Source organism: Plectrocnemia conspersa, unplaced genomic scaffold (assembly GCF_051122295.1).
Source record: "Plectrocnemia conspersa isolate PC_06_02 unplaced genomic scaffold, ASM5112229v1 ptg000006l, whole genome shotgun sequence".
NCBI classification, from domain to species: domain Eukaryota; kingdom Metazoa; phylum Arthropoda; class Insecta; order Trichoptera; family Polycentropodidae; genus Plectrocnemia; species Plectrocnemia conspersa.
The window spans coordinates 11,351,976-11,379,490 of NW_028277170.1; the positions used below are offsets into that span (position 1 = coordinate 11,351,976).

Below are 27,515 nucleotides of genomic sequence, written 5' to 3' on the forward strand. Positions count from 1 at the left end.
ATGTATTATATGTATTCATTGTTTAAACTGTATTTTTTAACTTTTCATAACCTTAATATTATTTGCTATTCGAATAGTCGAAAAACGAATATTTGGGAACTCTAGTCGTAATGTGTTACTATATTTAATATGATTTTCAACCTATTTTTTATTTTATTGTAAATAATAAACTAATTTCCCTGAGCAAATTTTCGCTCCAAATTTTAAAATAATAATAAATAATTCATAAAATAATAAAAGCATTAATCATTAGTTTGGTTTCTGATAGTTTACTTTTTTAATTAACGGTTAAGGCATTTTTTCTTTTTAATTTAAAAATAAAATTAATTATTAGCAAAATAAATTTGTCATATTAAATGACGTATATATTTTTAAGTTTTTTATCAATTTTAATCAAGATAGAACAACTCTAATATATATTTTTTATGTGTTAGAAAGTAATTGTAAAAATATTTTTCTGCGTTTTCTTACAACTCTCACAAAATTTCTATCGAACTTTATTTACAAACAGTTTTACGCGCATTTCGTCCTATATTTAAAAATCACCTTTTTAGTTGTCAGCATTCGAGGTGTAAGTACTATAACAATATTACTTTCACTGACAAATTTTATAATAAACATAATTTTGTTACATAGTGTAAGAAACATTCTACTTATACAGGTACATTTTAAAGTGACAACTGATTCAAGTCTTGATGAGTATATTACACATATTGCACGTAACTTTATTTTTGTGTATTGTTTCGGCAGAAAGGTGGCGGATGAGACCAAAAGCCAGTTTCTGTGCATACAATCGAAGCTTCTCCATGGAGGTTATAGTCATTGTTGCATTTGTACTGAACTAAATCTCCGACTCCGTACATTCCGTTGGATGGTATATTGACCCATTCAGCTAGTTGACCATTCACGGGCAGCAGTGGCAACGGACATTGGATAGCTGCAAAAAATATAACTTATTAATATACATCAATGATTTTAATTTTTTTAAATTATTAATGAGTTAAAACATAATAACAATGTTTGGAATTCACGTGCTATTTATTTTCGGTTGAGCTCATCTTTGTTCTCACATTTGTACCACTGTGTGTATATTTTTCTTTTCGAGGCGACAGGCGTTTAAAAAAAGGGGTTAAAGTCATCCGATAAAAATCATACATTGGAGTAAGGATTCAAATATTTCTTTAGCCGCTACGTTTTCAAGTTCAATCAAATCCATGAATAAATTAATCACTGAATTTACACTTTCGATACAACATCTAACATACACAATGAGGGTGTTTTATTTTTGTGGTGGATGATTCATCAATTAGCAATGAAATTATATTTTTCGATTAAATAATTTCTTCAAATACAGTTTTTGTTAATATAAGTGCTGAAATACGACTCTACAAGTTATCGCAGAAAGTTTTAAGTCGCTAAGCATTTTTTCAAATATTGATCATTGGCAATCCAAATATTCAGTTTTAGGTTCTAGAGCAGTGCTTCTCGCGTGAAATTTTACTGTGGCCGCATAATTGAGGCAGGTCTATGGAAATGTCTGGTCGTTGAACCAAGTTTTGCCTTTGTTGTGATTAAAAAAATTAAAGCTAAATTTTACTTAGTAAAAAATTGAATCAATTTATAGTTAAGTTCATTTAATAAAAGAGATTTGAACATTTTAGTACATATCTTTTTATTTATAAAATAAAGTAAATAGAAATTCCTCAACGGTCCTTTTTTCGAATGCGAGCCGCATAGCTGTTTTTAAGTTTACATCTTTTAGATGGTTTTGTATGACATTTAACAATACCTAAACATGTGGGTGGAGGTCCTGTCCAGTTTCCATCTTTATCGCACTCTATGCCGGGAGGTCCAGCCAATTTGTACCCCCAAGCACATCTAAAAACTGCTCTTCCACCATATGTAGCGTTGTGTTCCACCAGAGAAAGATGAGAGCTCGGCCATTTTAAACGAGGACACATAATTCTAGTGCATTGTGGGGGAGATGTAGACCATTGTCCTATAATTTGATAACATTACTGATTTGAGCAACAAAATGGATACGTAAATTCCACATATTACTTAATCAACAATAACTCGCGCAACAGTTACTTTCATGCTAGACGCATAGCTAAACATTATATCTTCTCATCGTAGCCTTATTAGTATTTTTCTGGGCCTATACATCAATAGATTAAGTCATATTCCCAGAAGTAGTGTCGACTTCTACCGATTGTTTAAATTATTATTTTAATAAATTATTACTTGATTGAAGCTAAATTTCCAATTATTTGTCTGAGTACTGTTACTACTTTAACGCTCGTATGTGTTTCAGATGTAGATTAAAAATAATATATATTAATTATATTACCGCATTGCAATGACTTAACTAAATAATCTGTCGTTTCTTACCAGATCCCTGACATGTGACGTTCGCTGTGCCGTTTATCCGATATCCAATTGGACACGAAAATCTGATCACTTGGCCCAAATTGTTACCTTCGCTCGAGTACGTCAGAATACTCGACTCTATTTCCATCGGCTCGCATTGCATACCTATTAATTATCAATAAAAGTTTTCGGCAAAAATATTGGATTACAAGATGTATAAATAAAGAAATAAAAATAAACTTACCAACAACATGTATGTTAATGCTATTTGTAACTCCATTCAAAGTAGCGCAAGTATATATTCCAGAGTCTTGGGTAGTCATGTGAGCAAGTATTAGCCTATATGGCGAATCTTTCTCGCTCACTGCAAAATAATATATTTATATTCAATTAAAAATTAAAAATTATTATATATACACCGATTTTGATCGGTGATATAATTTACATAGTAGAAAATTGAACATAAATTTTTTCATTTTATTCCGGAACCGGAAGCAGCTTAGAACAATTATATATAAGACAACCACATCAGAATTTTAATTTGTTTCTATACATTTAGAAGCCATAATCAATGGAGTTAAATATAGCATAGATATGCGACAGTTCATTGAAACACTAGTGCATTGTTTTAAATTATCGATTGATTCGAGTATATTTTTATTAGTTTAAGCTCGGACCAAAGACTGAAGTGCATGTCGTAAGATATGCATAGTATGTCAAACGACATTGACTCGAAAATATGGTGCTCGGGTTTTTCCGGACACGAATTTTGCGCACACTGTTTATTTCAGACGTAGATTATTCCAGACCAAAGAATATTTTGAATATTATATTAAAAAAAATATTAAGGAAAACATTTTAATTGTTTAATGTTTAACTACCAAATTCATTGTAGCAATCAACTTCAATTAAATCCATTGAATCAATATTTGTATTTTGTAAACGATAAACTAAAAGAACCAGTATTTCGAGTTTTGTTAGCAAACTCAGACTTTGCAAAATTAATCTAGATTTAACTTTATATTACTTATATGTATTTGATGTAACTTTATATTACTTATATGTATAGGAAATACTTTTGTAATTTTATTTTAAAACATTTTTAAATCTTGTTTGTAAATTTTAATATTGTGATAATTTTTAATTGAAAGTGAATAATAATATTTTAATTTCTTTGTAAATGGTCCTAAAATAAATAAATACTCTATACTTAATTAATTCAAGGCATGGAGGTGAGTTGCATCAATAAATAGTATTATATGTACATATATAGTTATATTTTACCTATTCGATGCCTGTGAAAACTGGCTGTCGAAGACCACTCTGGATTTCCAGTCTGTCGCACTACTACGCAATCTAAATAGACGGTTGAATCCGGATACACTGATAGTTCTCCTGATGGTTCTACAGACGCAGATCCATATGGCACGTTTATTAATATGGTCGGAGGAGCATCCTCTACATATAAACATCTAAATTATTATCCCCGTTGGTAGCACTTGTGCGATAGCGATAGTGTTATTCAATGAAAATGGAATCGAAACGGAAATGGGATGAAATCAGAAAATATAAAATATAAAATTTATTAAGTGCCAAGCATTTAAAAGTACATGGTTTAAGACTTTTATTGTTGCTTTCTATAAATATATAAAACAAACTGTAGCTTTAAATCCTAAGGAACTTAATAATATTTATTGAAAAACTATAATATGTTAGTGTGGACTCACCCTATTCCATAAAACAACGTGATTAACCTGTGAAATTGGTGAGAATCGAAGTGGGAATGCAAGTTGGTAATTTTCCGCTCCATTCTCCGTTGCTGCAAGTTATGGAATTTTCCCCAAGAAGCTTGTAAGTTCCTAACTCTTTACACCTTGCTTGTATTATAGAACCATGAGCGTATTTCGATTCTGACTGTTAAAACAAAAAATATGATGAATACATTAATACAAGTGAGTTATTCAATGCTCCTGTTCTTGCGTTCTTGCTCATGTTTTAATAAAACTATAAACTCATTATGTACACAATTTGGAGACTTATAAGCAATGTACGTGTTTAACGGTGATCTTGTTTCAATTTGGTGGCACATAAAAACGATTTTAAATATACCCTACCAGTCACTTAGAAAAATTCTTTACCAAATCGAGGGAATCGTATCCTAGTATAACATTTTATACAACAGGAATTTAAGGCAAATAAAAATGGATAATATTTATATTTCTTGAAAAATTTGCTTAGAACTTTCCAAGCATATATTGTAGATTTTCAACAGGAAATTGAAGTATTTTACAATTTTCAATGGAATACATATCGAATTCTTTTGAAGATTCCTTTTAAGAGTTTTTAAAATAATAAAATAAAAGTTCAGTATAAAAATAGCTACAATCTATTTTTTTCTAAATTTATTTTTGTAATCATTAAGTACAAAAGTAGACCCTATACATATATAACTTTAATACCAAAAAGTGCATTGAGCACTGATTTTCTATAGCAATTTAGATACAAAAATCTTTATCTATATAAAACATTATAATTATAAGGTAGTCTAATATTAATTTTGCATATATTATACAATTTATTAAAATAATATATTATATGTACCTCTTGTACATATTGTATTAAAGGAATGGTATACTAAAATATTTTACAGCTTAATGAATAATAGCTTTAATTAATACAACCATTTACAGACAACTTAAAATAATAAATATGTGGATATGAAGAAAGCATAAAGCTAAACTATAACCTGAAATTTTCACAAAAAATGTTTTAAAATCTTGATTCACTAATTTTTTAACAAAAAGTAAATAATAAATAACATAATTGAGAAAAACATACTATAATATAATCATGCAAGTCTGACCTCGATTGTTGTGTTCTTGTACGATAGCGTCAAGTAAGAATGGTCTAATTGAAGAGAACACTCTCTGAATACAGGCTGGAAGGGTCCTTCTGAAAAAATGAATTTCTTCAATATAAATATGTTGAAATGTTTTAGTGATTTATTATTTATTTTATAAAATTAATAACCTTCGTTAGTAGCACATAAAGGTCCTAGCCATTTTCCTCCGACGCATTTAATCTTGCAAATGAGCCTCTCCTGCAATGGACCAATCAATCCTGGGAACTTCACCTTGTTACAAATAAACATATATTGCTGAATCATGATATTTTTTTAAAATAAAAATAACTAATAAAATACTTCAGTTATCCACGTGTAATCAGATTGGTACTGAGACTTGTCCAAATCTGACCCATTGACGACGATTTCGGGTAATGTGCATTTGCCGGGCTCTAGAGACAGATAAGGGAAATTCATAGTATTATTATATATAAAACATCTAATTTAACTGCCAATTACATAATAAGTGTAATAGGTAATCAATTATAATCTAGTGGAATAGTATATATTGGGTTTGATATAATTAGGCATTTTGGTTTATCAATGTTTTTCATTTATCGAGAAAAAATAATTCTTACTTTCTCTTCTCGATTATTTAGAAAATTCTTAATAGATAAAAAATATATGTAATATATAGTATGTCATTATAATAATGCAGGCTTACTGACAGGAACATTTTATGTATTCCTTCTATGAAAAGTCCCTAGACATTTGCCAATGAACCAACCATTTCTTATGCATCAGTATAAACAAATATAGCAGTTGTAAAACATTAAAAAATATTTAAACAATTTTTAATTTATATTGGAACAATAGTTTTAATTTTTCAAGAAATGAAAATTATTGATTTGAATTTATTTTCGATAAATTCTCGAAAATAAGTACACAGGTATAGGTACAGGTAAAATATAACTTTGTATTTTTCGATAAGGTGGATAGTTTTGCTAACAACCAATTTTCATTAAAAAAAATTGGAAAACACTGGCCAACATTTTGCAACTTTGTAACTTGCATAACAATACCTGATCTTAATGCAATATGCAGAGATAAATTTAAATTCGTAAACAGAAAAATCTAACATGTCAGATTTTTTAGTTCAAGATTGGTATATGTATTTTATAAATATATTTGTAAGTTATAATTTTTCAATTTTGCATTGGTTTGTTATTGCTATGATATACGTGGATTATTCAAAGAAATTAACGAAGATTATGATCCAGGTGTCTGTTCATAGATTCAACTAAAAGTAGTTTTGCTCCACAGTGGTGATAAAAAACCATCGATTCCAATAGCTCATGCGGTCGATATGAAAGAATCCTATGATAGTTTGTCTTTTTCGACGAATTTAATAAAATAAAATGATTTCCAATGGAATATTTGTGGAGGCTTGAAAGTGCCAACGTCACAAATGAGCGCGGACAAATAGGCGTGCGTCAAAAGAGCGCTGCATTACAAGCGCTGCGTCATAAGAGCGTTTACCAAAGAAGCGCTGTAACAAAATAGCGTGCGTCAAATGCGCAGACAGCCATATGAGCGTTTGACAAAAGAGAGCACGTCATAAGAGCGCAAAAATACTTGGAGAAAATCAAGTAATGAATATTTTAGGAATTAGGTATACAAAATATATGTAAATTGTGAGAAATTTCAAAAAAAAAAATTCACGAGATATAGGCGGTAAAATTAGTATTTTATGTGTCAGAGCGTAATGACGATTAAAATGATTAGTCAATGAAAACATTCTTATTTATTAATTATTACGTACTTACTCAAGTATGGCTCCTCATCCCCATACGTACGATATACATATTTTTTTACTAAAATGAAACGCTGATTTTGAATTTATCATTACATTTGTTCTGTAATGTTTCATTAAATTAACAAATAATTATCGACTGGACTTGGCAGGTATACAAAGGTCATCCGAACTTTTTTTTCATTTATTTTAGACAACTACATTTTATCGTGAAAGGCGAAAACAAGCACAATATAAATTTTAAGAGCTAAGTGTAAGATAAATAAAATCATCTGAAAATAAATGTGATTGCAAAGGGTTAAAACATTAATTTTGCTAAATTCCTTTTAATCATATTGTATAATTATCAAAGAGGGAGCTACTTATGATTTTTTAAATACCTAATTGTAACCCTTTACAAAAAAATTCACCGCTGTCCAGGTGCATAACAATGCATGACATTGGTGAATGACACGGACGATACGCACTTGTTTAAAATTATTTTTACGATATTAAAACTAAAGTAGTAATTGGTGAATCAGTATGATTTTTTTTAAATACTTTTTTAGTCTGATATTTAGTTTTAATGTGTTATTCCTAGAGACCTTAATTTTTCGCGATTACGATAAAAGTATTTTTTTGTGAATTTCGTGCTTTGTCCATTTCAAAAACGGTAGTATTTATACAAATAGAACAGTTAGAAACAAATAGTAATCTGTCTAATAATCTATTATTTTGTCCGGTTCCTTGGTATGGCCTATTTACCTGGTTATTGATAGCATATTATTTTCCCTTATCTTACATATTCGCTAAACTCCAAAAACTATTCGGCGGCACGCACATTGAAAAACTGTTATAGATTAAATTGTTATCTATTAAGAAGATTAATCCTTATAGATAGTTGTAAGTCATTCGTGGTATTTTATTTATTTTATACTTTTCAAAGACGCAACGAAACTTTTTGCGAACGCTAGTTATGAGTTATTATATTTATATATAACTACCCTATCTAGCTGTAAATAGATAACTGTAAAATGCGATTTTTGTGAATTCCTAAAGTTTATTCTCACACTAATTTCCAAGGCTCAAAACATAAAAAAATTTCGCGTTAAGGGAAAAATCCACGATAAACATTTATCAGCACTATTTCTGGGTTATTATATTTATATATAACTACTTTATCCAGTTCAAAATAGATAACGGTTTTGTATGCGATTTTTGGAAATTCCAAAAGATTGTTCTCACAGTAATTTATTAGTCGCAAAATATAAAAAAATCGCGTAAAGGGCCAAACCCACGATAAACACTTATCAGCGCTAGTTCTGTGTTATAATATTTATGTATAACTATCCTATTTAATTTAAAATAGATAACTGTAAAATATGCGATTTTTGGAATTTCCAAAAGTTTGTTCTCACAGTAGTTTCCAAGGCTCACAACATAAAAAAAATTCGCGTAAGGGCCCACAATAAACATTTATCAGGTAGGTATTTATAATAAAATTACCGACTTAAGCCTAAATGTTTTATGATATCGGGTAACTCTCTTAAATTCTTGAATAAAAAAATCAAACTGTTTAAGTGATATTTTATGATTAATCTAACGTAGTGGCACATTTCTGACCATAGATATGGAAATTTTCGATATACAAACATATGTCATATGTGTATGATTAATAATAGATTATTGTTTTTACAGTTTAATATATAAAACAATATTCGTTTAATTAACTGAAACATATATATAATATTCGTACTCAGTCGTTATTCGAGAGTGTAGTCGTCTAAAATAGATACCCAAAAACCAACCGCGATGCTGTGAAAATTGATTATTATATTTTATTTATCGCATATAATTAAAAATTATGTTATCGAAAAAAGTTTCACGATATTTTTATTTGTATTTGTTTACGTCAAATAGCAAAAAAAATGTCTGGCGTCAAATAGCAAAAAAAAAGTCTATACCTGCCCTATAACTTTACGCATTCATTGCAAGTCGAGTCGATATATATTTGTCAATTGAATGAAGCACTATAGAGCAAATCTAATGATAAATTCATTCATCAGCGTTTCATTTTAGTAAAAATATATGTATCGTACGTATGGGGATGGAGAGCCATACTTTCGTATGTATGTAATAATTAATAAATAATAATGTTTTCATTGGCTAATCATTTTAATCGTCATTACGTTCTGGCACATAAAATACTAATTTTACCACCTATATCTCGTGAATTTTAATTCTTTATAAATTTCTCACAATTTACTTATATGTTATATACATAATTCCTAAAATATTTATTACTTGATTTTCTCCAAGTATTTTTGCGCTCTTATGAAGTGCTCTCTTTTTTAAAGCGCTCATATGACTGCGCATTTGACGCACGCTTTTTTGTTATAGCGCTACTTTGGTAAACGCTCTTATGACGCATGGCGTTCATTTGACCGGCTGCCCTTGATAGTTATTGCCTTACTGCTAGATTTGCAAGGAGGATTTACGAATTATTGCTGCTTCTTGTGTTTATGAAATAGCAGAGAAATACATAAACTTTATAAAATAATAACATGGCCCCAGAGAACAGAACTTGTGCCTGGGAAAGACAATATTAAATTTCAGCCACTAGTATAATCAAAGAAAGTTTTTTTTATCACCATTACACATAAAGATTGGTCTAATGAAAAAAATTGTGAAAGCGTTAGACAAAAATGGCACTGGTTTTCAATATCTTACGAAAAATTTCAGAAGCAAAGTCGAAAGAAGGTATTTTTGTTCGACCACAAATACGCAAAATATTACAGGACAATTAATTCAAAAACCACCTTACTACTGTTAGTACAGTTAGCTATCTGGAAGTCATTCAGAGATGTAATGTAAGCAGTGGCATAGCTATGGGGGGGCGGAGGGGCAGGCCACCCCGGGCGGCTCTTGTTCGGGGGCGGCATATTCGCGATGGGATCGTCTAGTGTGGTTCTTAACCCTGAATGCACTAAAACATATATAAATCCACGAATAACAAGAACTTAATATTAACCAATTTATTATTTTAAGAAATGCTGATTTTATGAGGCAGGAAAAATGTATGGGGGGGGGTAGCGGCAATTTTAAGGATCGCCCTGGGCGGCACATACCTTAGCTACGCCACTGAATGTAAGGCTTTCTAGGTAATAATAATTACCCTAACTATGCTGATTTAGTGAAACAGTTATTAGTCTGTTACCAGAAAATAGGTGCAAAAATTTCACTTAAAATTAAGTTTCTCGATTCGCATTTTGACTTTTTTCCGGAAAATCTGGGGGCAGTAAGCAACGAATCGGGTGAAAGACTGTTTTCAAAGAAAATGGAATGCTAGTATGATGACAAATTACTGCTGGCTCCTGCAAAAAATATAAGTTAAGAAAATATACTAAGAAGCAATTTAATTATGTTTTTTCCTGATGTTTATTTTTTTAAATTTGTGATAATTTTTAATATAAACTAATAAATATATTACCTAGTAGTTTTACTACATATTATCACAACTTTCACTAAGTCCTAGACAACAACATTCTTAGGTACAATCACCGATACATGATTAATGTATGGGGTCCATACAAACAATAATTTGACTGTAACATCAAAACTTGACGTGTACATTATGGTCACCATAGAGACTTTGAAAACGTATGATAAACTTTTTCCAAATCAGTCATTAGTAAAGTGCATATATTTAGGACCAATTAGCTTTTAGTTTCCTTAATTAAATTAAATGTCGAATATATTTTTTCTGAATTGCAATTAAATATAATTGCAATTAAATCAAATTTGAGCTTTAAAAAAAAAAATAAAAAAAAGAATAAGATATTCAGCCAAGAATTATACTGCGTAAAATAAAAATAGTAGTAAACATATCAGGAAACTTCTTAGAAAATATTTTTATTTTAGATTTTGTATGTATAATTTACAATTAAACATCGATATCGAAGCTCTATAATGATGTTATTTATGTATAATAATATTTTATTGTTTCTTCGTCTGCAATTGTTAAAACTTTTTCAGTTCTTAGTTACCTAAAAATATGATACATTGAAGCAAGGTTTAAGAAAAAAATATTTCAAGGTAATAAATATTTTATAACTTATAAAATATTCTGTGAAATTATATTTTTATTTATTTAGACTTCATAGATTATTTGCTTATTTTTCTAATAAAAAAACATTTGTATGATTAAAAAAATAAGTGTTTCTACAACATATAGTTTAAAAGTACAATTTGGGAATCGAACCCTTGACCTACCTATTGCTCAATATTGGGGTCTATTATGTATTTTAAGCGTTAAGTCTCGATTATTAGATTAGGAAATCTACCTGTAACCGTGGTTGTCTCTAAAGTAGACATCGTGACAGCAGCTGTGCTGTTCGTGTCCTCCGTGGGCATGTTGATCGTTTTGGCAACGCACAGCACGAAAACGAGCAATTCGCATGCTCTCATATTATTTCGCATGTCTCGACGATCACCATGTATTCGTTGCGATTGACATAGTTGTCATCCTAAGCTGCCTCGTTTGTTTTGCGTCGCCTGTGGGCGGCTTTGTGGCCCAACTGCGCATCTGCTGACAGATCGGCATACAGCTGGCGGTCCATTGCGCAGAATCTAAATAACTCCCCCCAACAAACCCCTATCGCTCTTCAAAGCGCATGGAGGAGAAAAGTCTCGAAGGTACCGTATGACTTGATGTTGTATAGCAGTGGTAACAAACGATTCTTAAAGCTTGAAGTTGATTTTACTAAAATACTTTTTTCTAAAATTATTAATAATCAAGAGGTCTTAAATGATTTATTATATATGTATTATCAAAACTTTGCAGCAAATTATACAAGTATGTAATGCACATCATTTTATGTTAATCCAGCTAAGTAACTAGCACACTTCAACAAGTTTAATATATGTACATACATATATGTATATGAATTAAATAAATACAATTTATATCGAACTTTATATACATATGTATGTATATACTTAAATTTAGCAATAGCGAAGCATTGCCTGGTCCGCTAGTATAATATATGCCATACTCTTATTAAAATTGTTTATGTTATGATTTGATATGATTTGGAAATACCACTATAAATATATATGTTTACGGTATAGGGGATTCACCGACGAATATATAAATACTCAACTACTACACACACACATAGATATATCGCATGCAAATGTAAAGTATGAGCATTGAGGTTAATAATAAATAAATGTGTTTTTAGGATCAGATTTTTTAATTAAAGTAAAATGTATTGTAATATATTTAAATGTGTACAAATTTAACTAATGATTGATTGTAAATAATATATATGTATATAATAATGATTAACTTACGAAAATAAAATTACATAGAAATAAAGGACAAGGTTTAAAAATATAATTCGTTAATAATGTAATTACTAAATTATATTTACTAATTAAAAAAAAACAATAAATTAAAAGTATCGACCACCTAATCTGTTGCTTTAGACCAAAAGTGGACAGTAAGCACAATATGTGCTTTAAAAATAATAATAATTTTGAGACAATAAATGGGTTTCCTTCTTCAGCTATACTTTGACTAGCTTGAAAACTTTCTCTAACAATGCTTATATTTTAATTACTAAAAACAAGCATATTTTTTGTTGATTTTTCGGTGTTGTGTTTTATTGATTTTTGACGTTTTGGGTGAACTGCTCCTAGAGTTTTTCTTTCGCAAATCCTCATGAAATATGTCATATTTTGTCGCATGTTTTGTAGTGTAGTGTCGTTTTAAATTATATTCTTTTTAAGCAGACACCACCTAATTGCAAATGAGACTGTGCTGCGGTGCGCGTGTCCTTCCCCATGGTCCCGCGCTCCGTCCACGTGCGTCCCTCCTGCACCCAGTGTTGCTACTACCTCTCTTCCCCCGCATCGGGGTTGCCATCACACCACACGCTTCCCTGATGTCCACATCACAACACAAAATCTTCAAACCGCGCAGGCCTCCTTCTGGTTCTTTGCACACGACTCCTCTCTGCTGCTGGCGGGTCCCTTTCGGTCTGCATTGGCTCTGCAGCCTCCGTTGTTTCGAACAGAGTTGTCAGATCCTGGTGATCCACTGGCAACTCTCCGGTGACCGACGTTGGCTGCTCCGGAACTCTGCGCAGGTCCAACACGTGTCTGGGCATTCCGTCCACGACGACGTTGTTCGTGGAAACGACGCTGTCGACGCGTCCTCTGGGCCACTCCGTCGTACAGCGCGCCCCTGGCGGTTTCACGAAGACCACGTCTCCCGTTCGGAATGGGCACCCGTCCACGGGCTGCGTCGTCGCTGTCTTTGCTGCTGGATGGCGCCACTGATAAGCGAAAACAGCTGAAGATGGGGCGGTCTTTCCTCTTATTCCCTCTGATGCTAGATTGTACCAGAATGCAGCCTGCAATGGTGAAATTCGGCTCCTAGCAGCGATTCGCTTCACCGTCCGGTGGTTCCTCTCTACAATACCGTTGCCTGCCGGTCTGTAGTCTGCCCGAAACCTGGAACACACGCCCCATCGGTCACACAGCTCTTGCACAAGGCGGGATCGAAACGCAGTGCCATTGTCCATGAGCAATTCTCGGGGCGGGCCGCGTTCCCGAAACACTTGCTCCAAGTTTTTCACAACACAATCACCACTCTCCCCAGCGACCTCCCGCCACACCGCAAATCTTCCCGGGTACAGTGCCGTCCCATAGTGCGTGAAGTCCACTGCGAGTCTTACCCATGGATGCGACACTTCGAGGCTACCTTCTTCATGGGCTGCCGGCGCCGGGTCTATGGTAGTGCATCTTTCACATGCCCTGACGCATCTCTCGACCTCCGCTCGCGTAGTGTTCGTGTTTACCATGCGAGCTAGGTTTAATGTTCTGTCGACCCCCAGATGGTTCATTTGGTGAAGCTCGTCAACTGTGACCCCACAAATCGCGATCGTTTCACTTTTCACCCACTGTCTGTTCACTCGGGTGAGCACGTCAGCTTTGTTTTTCTCCGAAGGCACATACACTACCCGAACTATGAGACCGTACGCTTGCACAAGTTCCCCAACGAGGCCGAGACGTCGCCGCACCAACATCTCCGCCATTCCCGACACTTTAGGCCTCGACGCGTCCGACAATACAGAGTCAAGCCAACTCTTTACTGTGGCCGAATCCGTCATCACCTCTATGTCCTTCAGCCACCATTTAGTCGCGAGGTTGATGCCTTTTATGACAGCTTCCAATTCAGCCGTGTTGATGTGGCTCGCGTCAGCTGGTTTCCTGAGCCATGCCCCGTCTTCCACCACAGCTCCTCCGATCTCGACCGCCGCGCCGAGTGCGATTGAACTCGCGTCGCACCAGACTCGACCTCTATTCGTATCCGGAACGTGCCACGGTCCTTTCACTGGGTCTTCTCGTTCAACACGCTCTACCACTTGACGCAGCATCGCTGCTACTCTCTCGCTAACAGGCTCTCCTCAGGAACCAGCCCCGCACTCGCGCTTAAGGAAGCTGCAAGCGACCCTCAGCCAACCCCCCACTGGATAGTGGCCTGTGAGCTGTCCGCACAGGGAAAAAAGCTGCCTCCTCGTAAACCTCTCTGGTACGGAGGGTATTTTATTGCCTCGGCGAAACTGCAGACATCCCGTGCGGTCCTTGACGATAGCAAGACCTAACGCCCGTCCGCCATCCAGCAATTCTGGTGGTTTAACCTCCAACCCGAACCGTTTAAGATGTGCAACGACTTTGTCGCACGGCACGATGCTTTCGTCGACCAAAATGTCGTCCATGAACGCGTCTGTGGCACTTTCAATCATCTGGTCCTTTTTCAATACGAACTTCACGATCGCAGACATTATTTTTGGTGCACAATTCAGTCCAAACCCTAATCGCGTCAGCCTAAATGCGCGTCCCGCATATTGCACCTGCTGGAACTGCCACATCGACGCGTCCACGTGAACTTGGAGGTAGGCCGATTTAAGATCAATTATCTTCGAGGCACCGTGCCTTCTCCGCCACCACCGCATCGCTTCGTCACACACCGCAACATCAGCTCCCGGGTGGCTTTCAACGTAGCCGTTCAGCTCGCGATAGTCGAGCACCGGCCTGACCTTTCCTTTGTTCCGCTGGATCACGGCCATCAAAGGCAAAAGTCCTTCACTGCACGACGTCTCGCACGGCACCAACCATCCTTTCGAGATCCAAGAGCGAACCTCCCGGTCGAAGTCTTCTTTCGCGTCAGGCTTTCCTGTACTTGCGTACTCTGAAACGCGATTCTTGAGAACAGGCTCCTCTCCAGCCTTCCATCGCCACTTCGCCGTCCACTTCTCACCGTCGAAAGTCGCTTCGAAGTCCCGATCCATGATTGTGCAGTTTCCGCCTGCTCGGACGCCACCGCAGCTGTGATACGCTCGCTCGAGCCAGTCTCTGCTCGCCTTACTCCGACAGAAGAGAAATTCACGCCTCCTATCCCCACGATGAAGTCCATGCCTAGCACTGCGTCCGCCCCAGAAAACACATCTTCGAGAAGAAGACAACTGACTGTGATGACGGCCCCAAGGGCTTCGACAGTGACACTCGCTTCACCGGAACACCGTATCCTCGTACCGTCGACTGCGACCACGATTTTAGCCGAACTCGTCCTCGTCGAGCACAGGTTTGCGCGCACTATTGTCTTAGAGCAACCGGTGTCCACGAGAGCTCGAACGCGCACTCCGTTGATACGCGCATCGATTATCGGCAGCGCCGTTAACATCGGTCGGAAGCTGGCGGCGCACCAGCCTCCGATAGTCCGTTTCCCCGGGTCTTAACGTTCGCTCGACGTGGACACTTCCGGGCGACGTGTCCGCGTTCACCGCACACCCAGCAGTCGAGAGCGTGAGTGGGGGTGGACGCGGGATTTCTACACTCGCGAACAAAATGGCCACCGCCGCACCGGTGGCATCTAACCGTCGTTCGAGCACGCGCACTCGCACTTTCGTGTCTCGCGACAATCGAGACCGTTTGGCGCGAATCTTCGTCAGCCTCTTCCGTCATTGTCACTCGCGCCCTCGCCACTATGTCCTTAAGCGGCGGCAACGTGGTCGCGCCCCCCACGAATGCTCGCAGGTCTCGCGACGCCCGCTCCGGAAGCCCTACAATGAAGTGGGTCGCCAACAGCGCGTCACTCTCTACCCCGCCCTGGGCCGAGAGTTTACGCAGCTCGCACAAAAACACGTCGACAGTTTCGCCGGCTTCCCAACGCCGCTGGATGAACCGACCATACGACACAAACCGGCCAGCCCCGAACGCCAAGCTCAGGGCGGCCGCTGCTTGCGCTCCGTCGCGGCGAGTCTCTTCAACGAAAATGTCGAACGCTCGGCCCCGGAGGAACGTAGCCAACCACTTAGCGACGTCGTCCTTGTGGTACAGGTCCATCAGAACCGTGAGGCGCCGGTACCACCTGTCGAAATCGCCGTCTCCCGAGAACGGCTCCACGGCATCGGCTAGGCGGTGATGCGCCTTCGCAGCGCCCCCCATATCGCTCGGCGCCGAAATAGCTTGTGCTGCGGTGCGCGTGTCCTTCCCCATGGTCCCGCGCTCCGTCCACGTGCGTCCCTCCTGCACCCAGTGTTGCTACTACCTCTCTTCCCCCGCATCGGGGTTGCCATCACACCACAGAGACATATGTATTTGTCTTTGTTTTTCTTAAAAAGTAACGAATTGACCACTGCTCATTAAATACGTGACTCTCGGCGTTTAGTTTCCTTTTCTTTGACATCATTATATTGGGGCACTATAATTTAATGAATTTCAATCGAAATTTAAAAAATAAAACTGGCATATTCTGTTTTATAAAAATGGTTGGAGTTACTATCATAACATACACCAAATAGGAAAATCACCGCTAATCACTAATACTATTCTCTTCAAGCTATCACAATAATCAAGCGATGTGTACACGGCAAACTTTGAAATGCAACTAAATATTTTCGATTCGGCCTTTCTTTTGCCTCAACTACCCTTTTTTATCATGCCTGCACTACGTTCTTAGAATTTTAATAAATGAAAGTGATCGGGGAATTTTCGATTAAACGAACATCTGGTCGCCTTTAGCACTGAAAACTCTGATTATCTCAAATACCCAACTTTTTTACTTTGGGTCCACTACCTACTACTTATTTATTATTACACAGAAATCGAGAATTATTTATACACAGAAATCGAGAATTATTTATACACAGAAATCGAGAATTTTTGGAGGGCCGGATGAAAATCTTTGGCGGGCCGGATCCGGCCCGCGGGCCGTATGTTGGTGAACACTGCTCTAGAACATCGCTACTGATAGGATTTATTAAAATGGACACTTCCGCGTTTGACACCACAGCCCGATTTAGACACATATATATATTAGTATAGATAATAATTTTAAACGTGCAACCTAATTACAGATCATATTTGTTATCAGATCTTTTGCCGTTGCGCGAAAATTCTGTTCATTAAGAGGCGCTGCTATCTAACAAAAGTTACTTATCCGGTTTCCGAGCGAATTAAAGAAAGAATATACTCAAATTAGGTTTCACGGTCAGATGGATGCACAAACAGAATCAAGATGAAAACAGAAGGGCTATCTGAGATTAAATATTCAGGTTTTTCTCTTTGTGGATAAAGAAAGATTATTGAATCACACCCGTGGAATTTCACATTTTTTTTCAAAGATGCGCGGTAAATCTGATTTGGAAAAACTTACAAAATTACGTTTAATTGCAAATGTAACTTAAGCACATAAACGTTATTACATACATGCGTTACTTTTAAACGCAAACAAACTTTAAAGGCTATTTTTTTATAAACGCAATCTATTATATTGTTATCGCATATGAGTTTTTAATATTTAATAATTGAATAAGTCATTTTGTGCTAACGAAACATTAATATACAAATATATTTACATATACGTATACTTGATTTCCCTTAGAATTAATTTAAATGTCGTCAAATAATGATTGTATTTTGACGATGACTTTTCTTGCTTCTTTTATTTATTTCATTTTATTTATTCTTTTTCTTAACGTGTTTTTTTTTGTTTTGTTTTTTTAACTCGTAACTTCGAGTTTGTCCTCGTAACTTCGAGTAAATTCTTCTCTGACCTCGCGTCGATAGACTCGCCTGACAGGAGCTTGTCGGCACTTTGTCTAGAGCTTGAACGAAAGTGATATGTACGTCCTATTATTACAACATTTGATGAAATATAGGTTTCGCCCAGGAACGTCAAATATTTCACTATTTCATTTAATGAAACATTTCGAGAGACGTTAAAATATTCGGCGTTCTTAACCCTTTCACCGCGTTTGACGGCTCCAGCCGTCATGGCGATCAAGCCCCAGGCACGGATGATAGACCTAGCCGTCGTCAACTTTTGAATGGTAAGTCTTTTATATGGCAGAACGTATTTTACAATTTACACCGAATGTTTGACACATATTCTAACTTATGAATTGAAAAAAACCTTTAGATTTAAATTAGCATGCTCATTATGACAGGATAAGTTTATGTATAAAAAATCAATTCTTAATTCATTAAAAACAGCCCTGCGCACGAATGTTGTATGGAATTTTTTTGATCACTGCCAAGGGGTTAAGTGAAACCTTTATTACCAATATACAACTAATTCTTTTTTATGGATAGCTAGACTTAACGTATATTTTAAAATTTGAATAAATCCAAATATTATAGAATTGTTCATTTAACAGATCATTAGATCTTTAACTGTTAATCGGTCATTTTTTCTCTTTCCTCAGACAAATATTGTTCATATATATATATACACCCATACCTCGCTTTACGGCCTAGATACGTTTCACGAAACTTGGCCGCAAAGCGAAAAGCCGTATAACGAATCAATTATTCTAATACAAATTCATACAAATTCAATGGGATCGGTTCCAAATTTGTTAAATATGTAACATGGTTTATCATTTAAAATGCATTTTATCTTTTTATTTCATTTAAATAAAAAATACATACATAACAAGTACATACATTTGTACATAAAATAATAACAGACTCAAAAAAACCAACAATAATCCATAAACAAAAATGAAACAACTTCATGTTTGCAACTCAAGTAGATCAAGCACATCACGCTCGTTCAAACCTTCAAAGCCGAGATCATGTGCTAGATCCAAAATATTTTGCCTAATTTCAGGAAGGCATTTTGACCACTTCTGCATCAGTACATTTTACACATTCTGGCCATATTTTTTTCCAAACATGGTTCATTGTTGTTAATTTTAATTCCTTCCATAATTCACTGATGCTGTCAACGGCATCCTTGATGTTATAGTTTTTCCAAAATGTTTTAATTGAAGATTTACCATCGGTTTCCCTTATAAGTTATCGGAAAGTTCGGCGTAGGTAATATGCCTTAAAAGTGGCTATTGCACCCTGATCCATTGGTTGGTTCGGAGCTGTTGTATTTTTCGGAAGGTACTTAAATCATGACATCTTCAGATAGTTCGGATAAATTAGTAGGATACCCTGGTGCATTATTCAAAATTAGCAAAGCCTTGTTGCTTAAGTTATTGTTTCGCAAATATTTTTTCACTTCTGTGCAAAAGTGATTTTTGAACCAATCCTCTAAAGTAGCTCTAGTCATCCAAGCTTTCTTGTTGGATCTCCATATGACAGGTAATTGATTTTTATTTAGTCCTTTAAGAGGCCTTGGATTTTCGGACAAATATATTAAAAGTGGTTTTAGCTTAAAATCACCCGCGGCATTTGCACCAAGTAGCAAAGTTAATCGTTTTTTAGACACCTTATAACCAGGCGCAGATTTTTCGGTTTTTGAAATGTACGTGCAATTAGGCATTCGCTTCCAATAAAGCCCTGTTTCGTCTACGTTAAACACTTGTTTAGGTTTATGACCACCTCTTTCAATAATTCCCTTTAAAATGTTGGGATATTCCTTAGATGCGGCCTCATCGGCGCTAGCTGCTTTACCTTTCATTTTAAAATTATTCAAATTAAATCTATTTTTAAATTTTTTAAAAAATCGACATCGAAAAAAAGTTTTTTTGCCGTTATAGCGAAACATTTTAGGCCGTTAATCGAAAACGTGCCTTAATTGAAGAGGGCCGTTATAGCGAAAGGCCGTATAAAGAGCGGCCGTATAGCGAGGTATGGGTGTATATAGATATGTATGTGTGTGCATAGATATACATTTTGATTTTAAGTGGTTTTATAATAAGTATATATAAAATCTACCTAAAAGTTAACAATTAACTGTCAGGTCAAATTGCCCCTATCCTTTAAGTTCGCTGATGGTTACCTAGGGGGTGGATAGTGCTTATCTTTTCCGATATCTGATGTTTTAACGATGGAGCAATTACATTTCTTTCTAAATGTTTTTTTTTAATTAAAACCAAAACACATTTTATTATTTAGGTTTCAATTTTGATTTACGCGACCTACAGATTAAAAACAAATGATAAAATAAAGCAAAACGTTTGTCTATGGTTATCATATTTTTTCTTTTTACTCTTGTTGACTGTAAGTAATAATATATCGTTCATGATTTCAGTGCAATATGGAAGACAGGCAGAGGATTATGCACAATGATGATGAGTAAGCAATTCCTTAAAATTATTTAATTATCTTACGCTTATCTATTATTATTTATCAGGGCCGGTCCCTCAGGCTGTCACGAAAACCCTGCTGGACCTTCTACGTTAGAATGGGATATGCCAACGTTTAACGTACGTAACCACAAGTGGTCCCAAATCAACTCTGAATATGGAATAATCAATAATGCGATGGACATCGATCCGTACCATCTTGCCGTCCAGCTGACAGTTCGAGATTTTGCACTGTTCTGTCATGTTAGAGCGTATGAATTAATTACATGCTCCTGGAATAAAAAAGATAAACAAACCGAGGCTGGAAACGTCATGGCTTTTATCAAAGAGTTCAATCAAGTAAGAATCCTTTTCTAATCCGAACTAATGGGAACAAATGATATTTGTATTACTTGTTCGACGAATGTTTCCTTGGTTTAATTCAAAGAGCTTTTACACTATTTCTTTTTATATTCAAAAACATATTGAAGATTTGTAGAAACTTGTAGATTTATGACTTCCGTTTATCATTATCATTTGAAGTTTAATAAGAAATTCATTCAATTATTTGTTGTGTTTCAAAGCAAATTATTACCATTATCGGATTAGAGAAGGTTTTATTTATTTTATGTAAATCAGTTATGTTGACTAAATATGAGTTTTCTTTAAAAAGATTTACCTGTATCATACGATAAAATAAACGCGTTTATACATCAGTACATACATTACATACACATATATTAGCGAGCGTTCATATTTGCGACAGCAATCTGTTGATTTCATGTTTTATTTTAAAAATCATATTAATTTTTACAGATTTCATTCTGGACGGTGGAGGAAATTTTAAAAGGAAAGACGCCGCAGTTGCGTGCTGCGACAATTGTGCACTTTATACGCCTATGCATGGCACTACAACGTTTAAAAAATATACACGCTTTGTTTGCGGTCGTTTCGGGCCTGCAAAGTGTTAGTATATATAGACTTTCAAAAACCTGGGCATGCCTTCCTAAAAATTGCACTAACATTTTCAAATCAATATCTGAATTATTTGACGAAACGTGCAACTGGTCAACACTCAGAAATTATACGGTTAATGTAAAACTTCCATGCATCCCTTTCCTAGGGATGTTTTTAACGGACTTAATCCATTGGGATTCTTCAGAACATCCGGAATCGGTTCGGACGGAGCGGAAACGAGAAATTATTTCACAGCTGTTCAGGTTCAAAACTTGTAAATATCCATTGAAAAACATCCCCAAGATAAAGGATTACCTTGCCAGTACCCATTACATAGAAGAACTGCAGAAATTTCATGAGGACATGCAGTACAAGTAAGATCTACCGATATGAGACAGTATGTTATTTTCTGACCTTTTAATGTATTTTGTAATATTAGTTTTTCTTAACATATCTTCATTATAAAAAATTGAACTTTTACTTTACTGCTAAATAATCTTTTTTGGTATTTTTTATTGATAATTCAATTAACTGTTATTTATTTTAAAAATTATAATATGATAAAAAGGTTGGAAAATGATATGCCTATTTTTAACTTTCTATTCTCCATTATGTTGCTTTTGTATATATTAATTTTAAATATTGTTTATATATTATAAATTGTTTAATTTTTTACGCGATATTTAAAAAAATTGATTATGTTTACGTGTTTGAGATTTCGTTTTTTCTTTTTGAGTTTCATTCTTTATATATTTCGCCTGGCAGCTGGTCAAAAGAGCGTGCGTCAAATGAGCGCTGCATTATAAGCGCTGCGTCATAAGAGCGTTTACCAAAGTAGCGCTGTAACAAAATAGCGTGCATCAAATGCGCAAACAGTCATATGAGCGTTTGACAAAAGAGAGCACGTCATAAAAGCGCTAAAATACTTTAAAAAAATCAAGTAATGAATATTTTAGGAATTAGGTATACAAAATATAGGTAAATTGTGAGAAATTTACAAAGAATAAAAATTCACGAGATATAGGTGGTAAAATTAGTATTTTATGTGCCAGAGCGTAATGATGATTAAAATGATTAGCCAATGAAAACATTATTATTTATTAATTATTACGTACATACGAAAGTATGGCTCTCAATCCCCATAAGTACGATACATATATTTTTACTAAAATGAAACGCTGATTTTGAATTTATCATTAGATTTGTTGTGTTTTAAGAGAGATCATTAATGCATTCCTACGATAATATAAAAAATATACTTTAATTGCAGTAACCATTAATATTGATATTTAAGTTATTTTTGAAAATTATTATAATAAATAAATAAGCTAAATAAATTATTTTGTAATTATTCGACGTAGGATAACTACTATGGTGATTATCAAAAACTGTCAAAGTTTTCATTTACCAATGCCTGAAGGAACGAAAGTGTGGCTTTTCAGCTGTACTGGGAGTTTGCTTGTGTAATTTTAAACTATAGCAGGGCTCGGCAACCTATGACCCGCGGGTCACCAAGTGACCCGTTTGGTGATTTGAAGTGACCCATTTCAGTTCTGCAAATATCATTATTTTTAACGTTTTACGATATCACGACTAGACCACATATATGGTTGTTAGGACCAAAAATATACACTGACCCGAATAGTCTTTTTAATAGTCACATTTTAATTATTTTGACCCGCAGCCAAAAAAGGTTGCCGAGGCCTGCTCTATAGTCTATTAATTTTGATGCGATGGCAGTCTGGGGCTCCAGCTTTATGCGATTGTTGCTTTTTAAATGGACGCAGTTCATTTTAGCTTTTCAGATTTAGAGGACTCTGTGAGGTGTTTTTCATGGCACCTATTGCACACTTGTTTATTTTTGCAGGCTTTGGTCAAGTGACCGTAAATTGACAGTTTTTGCAGGAGCTGGTGATTCGTACCTCGAAAATTCTAACCCATTAGAATTTCAGATTGCCACGTCAAAGGTTTGATAAAGGGGGTGTATAGCTCAGGGTCGACATCAATAATTATGTTTTTGAGTGTGGTTTCTATTTTTTATTTCGTTATTGATTTATATTAATATTAAATTTTATTATTTATTATATTAATATATATTTTATATTTATATTATATATATCTGTATTATAGAACATCCTGCAACTATGAACCGTGGAAACCAAATCCATCTGGCTGTTCCGCTATTTTGCATTCGACGTCAATTTCGCGTTCAATGTCCATTTTGCGTTCGACGTCCATTTCACGTTCGACCTTCTCGTTAAAACGTACGCTGACCCGAACACAGGAAACATTATGGACAAAGTAAGACATTTGTTGTAGTATGACTTTAATCAAAGTTATTGATTAATAATTAGGTTTATCTTAATATTTTAAAATAGTGATATTTTAAAATATTAAGATAAACCTAATTTTTTTGCCATTTCAAATTCTTTAGTTAAAAATATATTGAACGACTCTTAGAATAGATAAATAAAAAATAAAATTTTTACATAATTTAGATATTCATTACTATCAATATTTATCCTTTTGATGGTTGATTTCTGAAAAAAAATAGGTTGAAGCAATTTTATAATGAAGAAAATGCAATAAGTAGTTTATCCTTTAACTTTGAATATTTTCAGTGATTTGCTGAAGGATGTTTCACTGTTAGAAATCGAAGGCTTAAATTTTGATCCTCCTAGAAACGGGGATCGAAATTTATTGGATGAATCTTTGTCAAATCCGCCAACGGACGTTGCTAACAGGTAATGTGTATTTAAATTTATTTGTCTATATAATACATTTGATGTATTCCTAATAATTTTGCTAATATTTATTATAGGGATACAGATAAATTTGATATTGATAAGTCGCCAGTTCTACATGAAGGCCCAGTTGATAAAAAAACTTACATAAAAAACGGGAGAAAGCTCGCAGTTACTACTTATAAAAAATTTTGGATACAAATTAAACCAAATTGCATTCTGCTATATGCTCCAAAGTTATTAACTAGGTAATGTGTTTTTATGCATATCATTAGGGTTCAGGGATAAATGTGCACTTAAAAATAGACGCACATAAAAATAAATTTAGCCAAGTTGATAAAAAATTTAAAAATTGATGAAAATATTCATTAACCCTTTAGTTGCTGTAGTCCGATATATTTGGTTTTTGCTGGAATTGCCAGATCCGACTTTATAATTTAAGAAATAATGTGACACGTTTTTAAATGGCTGTAGAAGATAATTAAATTTTATCTGCTTATATTTTTTTCAAATATAATTGATAATTATTTTGAAAATACTCCGAAAAAACGTTAAAATATACATCATATTGAACATATATTCAAAAAAAAAAAATTTTATTATTTAACTTTCAATATACATATATTTTCAAAATAGTGGCAAAACAATAACTTTTATTTCTTCATTATTTTTTGATATATTTATTTTCCCATTGAATATCGTCTTCTGTACCAACAAAGACGTTAGTAAAGCAACACATTTTAAATGAGTCGTTAATTGAATATACGATGTGAATAAACGTTTTAAGTCGTAAATACGTGAATAGTCTACTTTATAGGAGTTGAAAAATTAATTTACAGATTTACATATGTTCATTTTTGAATTTTTATAGTATTATATTATATTTCACAATTTATTCATTAGAACGTTTTTTCATACTTAACTAGTATCTATATAACACAATATTGGATTTTGTCAAGAATGAACATTTTCAATTGTGGAATAACGTAAGTTATGATGTTGTAACGTTGTTCCATTGTATGACAGCAAGTACCTTTGTCAAAAACTTATCTACTAATACATAATTTTAAAATTATATATAATAGTGTTTTTTTAAAAAGATTTAATAAAAAAATTGATAAAAATATTTAAAAACGATAAAATTTTTTTAGAAAATAACGAATTAAAAATGTTACATTTTTTTATATTAAATAATTTTTCATTTGCCGGTGGATGCTAAAAAATCAAACGTTATTTGTGTCGCATATTCAATTACAATATGTACTCTTTAGTTTAACCCCTTTAACGTTATGCTTCAATGTTGAAAGTGTGATCCGCAGTGACACGAACTTAACACACCAAAAAATTATTTTTTGGTGTGATATATTTTAAGACATGGAGCTGCGCAAAGTGGTGATCTGCTGCAGTATTCACACCAGTACTTAGATTATTAGACATATCCGTCGTTTCCATTGAGTTTTTCTAAAATTTTCAAAATGCGGATATATCCGTCATACCCACTTTGTAAGTACTTTTGTCATGACGGATATATACGACATATCCACTTAAGGGGTTAAAGATTCAATATCACTTAAAACATGCATCTTATAATCGATAAAATAAGATATTTACTTCTTTCGTGTTCATGTTAAGAATAGTTCTTAAGGCAATCGCTTCTTTTACCTATTTGTAAAATAAATGCCACGAATCGAATAATGACAAACTTAGAAACCTGAAAAAATAATTTGTGTTGAAACTTTTTACTGTATTTTTTTATTAATATCTACTAAAGTAATATTTTTAGTATATACTATATTGAGAAGTGAAAATATTCTTTAAAGCATTTTACGATCTACTGGTTTATAATATAAACAAAACTGTGTTAACATTTATTATCATCTTATATATTAATTTTTACGTATAATTTTAGATCATTCTTAGCTCGGAGAGATTTCAAGATAAACCCTTATAAAAGTTTTTTGCTTGGAGTATGGACGACCACCAAAAAACTTAATGAGAATGTTAATTATTTAATGTTGATCAATAAAGAGACTAAAACAGCGTATAAAATTCGGTGAGAGTGTGTTTTGAAACGTTTGTCCGATTGTTTTTATATATGTATTATTTTGTGATAATTTTGTTATGAATTTACAGAGCGCAAACATTAGAATCAACGAACAAACTCTATAATGTACTGCATACTGCTATTCTCGATATGAGCAAGAAAATGCCTACTGATCTCATGATATTTGATGAACTTTGATGAATGTGCCCCATATCTTTCCTACTTTTTATACTTATAAGTTTACTTTTGCCAGTCATTATTTTATTAATTTATTTTCTAATTATATCCTGAAATTTCCAAATTTTTTTCTTTGTTCCTTTTAATCTATGTTATATTTACATATATTTTTAAATATTAATTTTATCTTTACCAGTCATTATCTTAGTTATATTCATTATTTTTGTTATAAATATATCATTAAATGTATGAATTTTATTTTAATTTTATTTATACTCATTTATCTATGTTATAATTATATATTTTGGATGAAAATGACATCATTACTAGTCTATATTATTTATGTTAAATGTTATAATTGTGTTCTTAAAGTTTTATTGTTTACCAATTTATTTAATTAATATATACTCATTAATTTATAGTCTAATTATACTATTATTTTTCTGATTTTTTTAATGTATGCATGAGCTTTAGTAATATATAAATGTAAATGCAATGTGCGTGCTTTTATTCCACAAGAACTATAATGGCCAGTTAACATCCACTGTTTTATCGTCATAAAGATCATTTCTGTTTGTGTAATTGTTGTTATATACATACACCATATTCCAATTATTTTCTTAAAATTTCCCAACTACAGTATTTATAGTAAAAAGTCTTCGCAAACTGATACTCACCGAGTTAAGGGAATATGGTGTGCAAAATTCAGGCAAATAAAATTGGAGCTCTAAAGTAACAAAAATTAATATTATAAGAAAAAACTTAGTTTATACTATTTGAAAAAAAATACAAGAGTGTTTACGATTTTTTTATATAAAAAATCTACAAAATAGCGGTAAAGAGTGGATGTCAATTGACGCCATAGCACTAGTTGAACATAATGCTTAGCCATCGACTGAATATTTTTACACATCTACTTGATGTATTAAAAAATGTGATAATAGTTGTTAAAATAGAGTCGATAAACGAATATATTTTTAATAAAGTTTTTATCATA

The 27,515-nt window shown here is 33.9% G+C and overlaps 3 protein-coding genes across 4 annotated transcripts; 1 reads left to right on the top strand and 2 right to left on the bottom strand.

Moving 5' to 3' along the window:
- Positions 1-593: 593 nt before the first annotated feature.
- On the bottom strand, positions 594-11,632 carry hig (locomotion-related protein hikaru genki). Of its 2 annotated transcripts, none has more exons than XM_088187599.1 (10): positions 11,348-11,632; positions 5,573-5,664; positions 5,401-5,503; positions 5,234-5,319; positions 4,125-4,284; positions 3,655-3,828; positions 2,615-2,734; positions 2,392-2,535; positions 1,790-1,999; positions 594-937 (listed from the first exon to the last, which is right to left on the bottom strand). In XM_088187599.1, the coding sequence occupies exons 1-10, from the start codon at positions 11,481-11,483 to the stop codon at positions 726-728; spliced, it is 1,437 nt and encodes a 478-aa protein (XP_088043725.1). In that variant the 5' UTR covers positions 11,484-11,632; the 3' UTR covers positions 594-725. The 2 variants fall into 2 exon arrangements, with proteins under 2 accessions (XP_088043725.1, XP_088043724.1); XM_088187598.1 differs by having other exon boundaries at positions 5,234-5,322.
- Positions 11,633-12,961: 1,329 nt separating this feature from the next.
- Positions 12,962-14,449, bottom strand: LOC148234230 (uncharacterized). Its single transcript, XM_088188383.1, has one exon. The coding sequence runs from the start codon at positions 14,447-14,449 to the stop codon at positions 12,962-12,964; it is 1,488 nt and encodes a 495-aa protein (XP_088044509.1).
- A 3,662-nt stretch (positions 14,450-18,111) lies between these two features.
- Positions 18,112-27,515, top strand: LOC148234231 (ras-specific guanine nucleotide-releasing factor RalGPS2-like). Its single transcript, XM_088188159.1, has 9 exons — positions 18,112-18,406; positions 20,563-20,606; positions 20,665-20,956; positions 21,413-21,927; positions 23,684-23,854; positions 24,175-24,297; positions 24,375-24,545; positions 26,207-26,350; positions 26,431-27,515. The coding sequence occupies exons 1-9, from the start codon at positions 18,404-18,406 to the stop codon at positions 26,537-26,539; spliced, it is 1,572 nt and encodes a 523-aa protein (XP_088044285.1). The 5' UTR covers positions 18,112-18,403; the 3' UTR covers positions 26,540-27,515.

Bases quoted from the DNA above. Each gene is read 5' to 3' on its own strand.
- hig (XM_088187598.1), bottom strand. From the start codon at position 11,483: ATGCGAAATAATATGAGAGCATGCGAATTGCTCGTTTTCGTGCTGTGC. The intron at 4,285-5,233 runs GTCAGACTTGCA...TTGTTTTAACAG, and splicing joins ACAAGAACACAACAATCGAG to TCAGAATCGAAATACGCTCA. The intron at 938-1,789 runs GTATTGTTAAAT...TATTTTTTGCAG, and splicing joins ACCTCCACCCACATGTTTAG to CTATCCAATGTCCGTTGCCA.
- LOC148234230 (XM_088188383.1), bottom strand. From the start codon at position 14,449: ATGCTGCGTCAAGTGGTAGAGCGTGTTGAACGAGAAGACCCAGTGAAA.
- LOC148234231 (XM_088188159.1), top strand. The intron at 21,928-23,683 runs GTAAGATCTACC...TCTGTATTATAG, and splicing joins CATGAGGACATGCAGTACAA to AACATCCTGCAACTATGAAC. The intron at 24,298-24,374 runs GTAATGTGTATT...TATTTATTATAG, and splicing joins CCAACGGACGTTGCTAACAG to GGATACAGATAAATTTGATA.